Source organism: Eutrema salsugineum, unplaced genomic scaffold, assembly GCF_000478725.1.
Source record: "Eutrema salsugineum unplaced genomic scaffold, Eutsalg1_0 scaffold_4, whole genome shotgun sequence".
Taxonomy (NCBI): domain Eukaryota; kingdom Viridiplantae; phylum Streptophyta; class Magnoliopsida; order Brassicales; family Brassicaceae; genus Eutrema; species Eutrema salsugineum.
In genome coordinates this window covers 15,492,053-15,496,129 of record NW_006256686.1, presented here as the reverse complement: position 1 = coordinate 15,496,129, position 4,077 = coordinate 15,492,053, and the positions used below count along the sequence as shown (strand labels likewise).

Genomic DNA, 4,077 nt, shown 5'->3' with positions numbered 1-4,077 from the left:
GCACCTTCCAAAACACTATGGAGCACGGCGCCGGAAAGCTAGGACCTAATTGGGAGGGTCCATACCAAATCGTAGAGGTATATGGATCAGGAGTGTATAAGCTGCAAGATAGGAAAGGCAAGAACCCCCTAACAGCTGGAATGCACTGCATCTAAAAACCTATTACTCTTAAATTTATTTATTTATTTGGTTAGGCTTTAAAGCTTTGATAGGTCGTTCAATTTAGACTTTCTGGTTTTCTACAAACAGTCTAGAGTTTTGGTTTTGGTTTTCTATTTTCCTTTTAGCTTTTCCGCATGATTACGCAGAATGTTTTAATAAAGGCTATTTTTAAGAAAATCATAGTGCAATAGAAACAGTCCTACGATAAGTGATACTTAGAGTCCTTCTATCAAAGCATATAAAAATTTTGCAGGCTGTCAAACAGCTGCGCAAAGTTTAAATTTCAGACTGTTATAGCAGCATATCGATCCAATAGGCTGCAGAAAACAGCATCTAGAAAATTGCAGGCTGCCAAACAGCTGCGCAGAATTTCAATTCCAGACTGCTATAGCAGCGTATCGATCCAACAGAGTGCAAAAAGCAGCACCCATAAATTTTGCAGGTTGCCAAACAGCTGCGCAAAATTTCAATTTCAGATTGCTAGAGTAACACATCAATTTAATAGACTGCAGAAATCAGTATACAAAAAATTTGCAGGCTGCCAAACCGGTGCGAAAATTTCAAAAGACTACGGTAAATTAATAGGCTGCAAAAGCAGCATGACGATTAAATAGGGTGCAAAACTAGCATGCTAATTTCATAGACTGCAAAAGCCACAAGCTAATTAAATTGGGTGCTCAAACAGCATGCTGATTTCATGAACTGTAAAAGTAGCACGCTAATTAAATAGGCTGCAAAAAGCAGCGTACAATTTTAAAAACCTGCAAGCTAATTTCGTAAACTGCCTAAGCGGTATGCTAATTTTTCAGACAATTTAAATATTAAATTAATTATTCGGATTGCTTATACAGCATGTTGGTTTTACGGACTCAGGCAGCATGTTATTTTTTTTGATTACTAAAACACATGCTGGTTTTTAGACTGCTTGAGTATATTGATTTTTTGGACTGCATACAGCAGCTGATATACATCTTTCACATATCAATTAGTTATGTGAGGTATCAAAGTGCCCATTCGAAACTTAATTCTACTAGTTTTTCGGGGCAACCAGATGAGGATCTTGCGAATTACTCAAGCATCCATACAAGGATAAAAACGTGCGTTGATCTTTTTATGTTGAATGCAACAGAAAACACCACGGTCGAAAAACGTGTAGGATGCTAACTGCGGTGTGAGACAGGCTGTTAAACTCTGGCTTGCATGCAAATCAAGCAGTGAGTTCATGGGCTCCATGCGGAAAGCTAAAACAGCATGAGTAATGAACAACTAATGCAATTCATGATCATCGCGCTAAAACAACATGGGAACCTCAGCTAAAGCTAACGGCAAAGGTGAAAATAATGGCAATAAGAAGTATTCACAACATGCCAAAAAACGTCTCCAATAAAGTCAGGATAACGACAAAAAGATAAAGGCGGGTGACTGTTCTGGCAGTCACGAGCCGATCATGAGTGGAGTCTACCAGCAGGAGAGTTCATCATGCGCTTAGCTTACAAAAAGTCATAACATTTTTAAAAAATAATAATGGTTAGCCCGCTTATCACGTGGCGGCTTCAGGCTCGAGAGGAACAAGGTCACCAGAACCAATCTCTGCAACGTAAGTCATGAAAACATCATAACCTGCGACTTTGGAAGTAATCCGGGCACGCACCGGAGCTTCAAAAACAGGTGGAGACAAGCCTTGGATTCTTATATCTATCGTCTTAACTTCCCTATATTCCTCCTCTGCAGCCGATAAGTCCCACTCCTCAGCTTTCCCATCTTTCCATTCCTTCATGATCTCCCACCTAGCAACGACGGTAGCTCTGTTTGCAGAAAACATAAGGTCTTCCTTCAAGGAGGAATTCTCCTTATGAGCAGCGAGGAGATCTTCCTTAAGAGACACATTCTCCTTTTCCAACATAGCAGATGTGGCTTTCACGGAATCCATTCCTGACTCAAGGCCTTGCACCTTCGCTTCTAAGAGTGCAATGCCAATGCGTTCATCTTTAGAAACACTCAAAGGATTTTCATCTTGGGCACGTTTTCTCTCAAAGCTAAGCTCTTGCCTCAAGCGGTCAATGAGCTCGTGTTCACACTTCAGTTCCACCATGATGGAAGCTGATTGGTCGTGGAGATACTTGCAACATCCTGTATCATAAAAATGCAGCAGTCAAAGTCGAAGCAAGCATAAAGAAAGCGATGGAAAGCGTTGAGACACTTGTACTTTAAACATTATAGGCTTAACGGTGAATTACCTTATCTAAAATAGCTTGGAGCTTCTCCACAATGACATTTAGTCCCATAGTACTCAAGTGCTCTAAATCCTGAGGGAAGGACATATGCTTTTATCCCTCAGCAAGTGTGAGAGGATCCGAGCATGGAACTAATGCCCGATGAGAGGGTGACGGCACCACGTCGTTCTTTTTAGCAGCCTTCGATCCTCCACTAGGATTGTTGGTGAAGCTCAATCCTGCATTAAGCGCTGGTCCACGTGACTGCTCTGACTTGCTAATTTCAGCTAGTTTGGCTAGGCTGGCTTTTTTAAACAAGTCTAAAGCGTTGGCACCTAGTCTTGGCTGGTTCTTCATGATAGTACGCCCTGTGAACAGAAAATAATTTAAAAAAATAAAATAAAACAGAGGTTGAGAAGAAGTCAACCGTAGAGATAAAGGCTCGCTACAACATACACAATTACAGAGTGTTAGTAGCACTGTAAAGGTTTGAGGAGGATAAAATATTGTATCTGCTCTGAACGTGACGAAGTTTTGAGCTCAAAACCAGGTTCATAGAACTTTTTCAAAAAGAAAAAGAAAGAAGACTGTCTAACCCCATATAGATAGAGATGCAAGATAGAACAAACTTTCTGATCAGGTTCTCCACGACACGATGTTCGGCCAATTGTTTAATCACCAGGACGGCTTTATTTTATCCTTTGTCACAGCGCTCGGTGAGTATGACTGCAAAGAAAAAGGTGAAAACGTTAGTGCACCTAAAAGTTCATAAAACGGACAAGGGCATAAGCTACATCTACCTCGGTGCATCCAAGAAATAGGAAAGCCTGGGTTATGGCCGACTTTCATAAACAAGTATTTTTTCTTCCAATCACGATCAAGACCTACAGTACCCAGGATCAAGGTATCCTTGCGTGGATGCATTTTGAACCTGTTCTCCTCTCTTGAGCAATTCATCTAAAAAATCTCATCTAACCCAATCTCAACAGAGAACAACTCTCTAAGAGCTTGAATTGTGATCAACGTTGCCCACATGGATGGGGAGAATTGGCTAGGAGAGACGTTGAGGAGTGCAGCAACCTCGCCTATCAAAGAGGGAACCGCCTCTCGCAAACCCGATGAAAAGAAGGCCTCGTAGATAACAATCTCATCAGAACCTGCTCTGTCAGCCCTCTCCTCGGGTAATGGGACTTGCAACGGGATATCGTGCGGCAGAGTGTAATCTATCTTAATCCCGAAAACATCTTTCTCAGTTAATACCGAAGCAGGATTCTTCTCCACAGGAGGTTTCTGTGACTTCGGTCTACTACTCGCTTCCAACAAGCACAAGGATCTAATACTCAGTTCACTCTCACTGTCGGAATCCAAAACCATCACAGGATTTGAACCCTCCATGGACTACTTGGAAACAGAGTACCAAACGAACAAAGCTCTATGTTCCTTTTAATAAGAGAAGCAGTGAGCGAACTCACCTAGTTATATAGAGGCTCAATCTGTGTGGTGGCTCGCCATCTAAGCTCAAATGCTGAAAGCTGTGAAGCCTGCATCAAAAAGAAGCAGCGGCAGACAGAATCAGCTAAGATAGATTGAAAACCATCACCATTTAGCAGCCAAGATACAAAAAAAAAAAAAAAAAAAAGCAAGCTGAGAGCTAAGGCAAAAATAAAAAATATATGTATATATAGATAATAATATACATAGA

At 41.2% G+C, this 4,077-nt stretch overlaps 1 protein-coding gene across 3 annotated transcripts; it reads right to left on the bottom strand.

Annotated features, from left to right (window-relative positions):
- Positions 1-1,513: 1,513 nt before the first annotated feature.
- Positions 1,514-3,977, bottom strand: LOC18013861. Of its 3 annotated transcripts, XM_024153797.1 has the most exons (5): positions 3,848-3,911; positions 3,176-3,729; positions 2,972-3,101; positions 2,400-2,743; positions 1,514-2,292 (listed from the first exon to the last, which is right to left on the bottom strand). In XM_024153797.1, the coding sequence occupies exon 5, from the start codon at positions 2,252-2,254 to the stop codon at positions 1,703-1,705; it is 552 nt and encodes a 183-aa protein (XP_024009565.1). In that variant the 5' UTR covers positions 2,255-2,292; positions 2,400-2,743; positions 2,972-3,101; positions 3,176-3,729; positions 3,848-3,911; the 3' UTR covers positions 1,514-1,702. The 3 variants fall into 3 exon arrangements, with proteins under 3 accessions (XP_024009565.1, XP_024009566.1, XP_006419169.2); XM_024153798.1 differs by lacking the exon at positions 3,176-3,729 and having other exon boundaries at positions 3,848-3,977; XM_006419106.2 differs by lacking the exons at positions 2,972-3,101; positions 3,176-3,729.
- Between the last annotated feature and the right edge of the window lie 100 nt (positions 3,978-4,077).

Coding starts and splice junctions, on each gene's coding strand:
- LOC18013861 (XM_024153798.1), bottom strand. CDS start 2,254: ATGGTGGAACTGAAGTGTGAACACGAGCTCATTGACCGCTTGAGGCAA.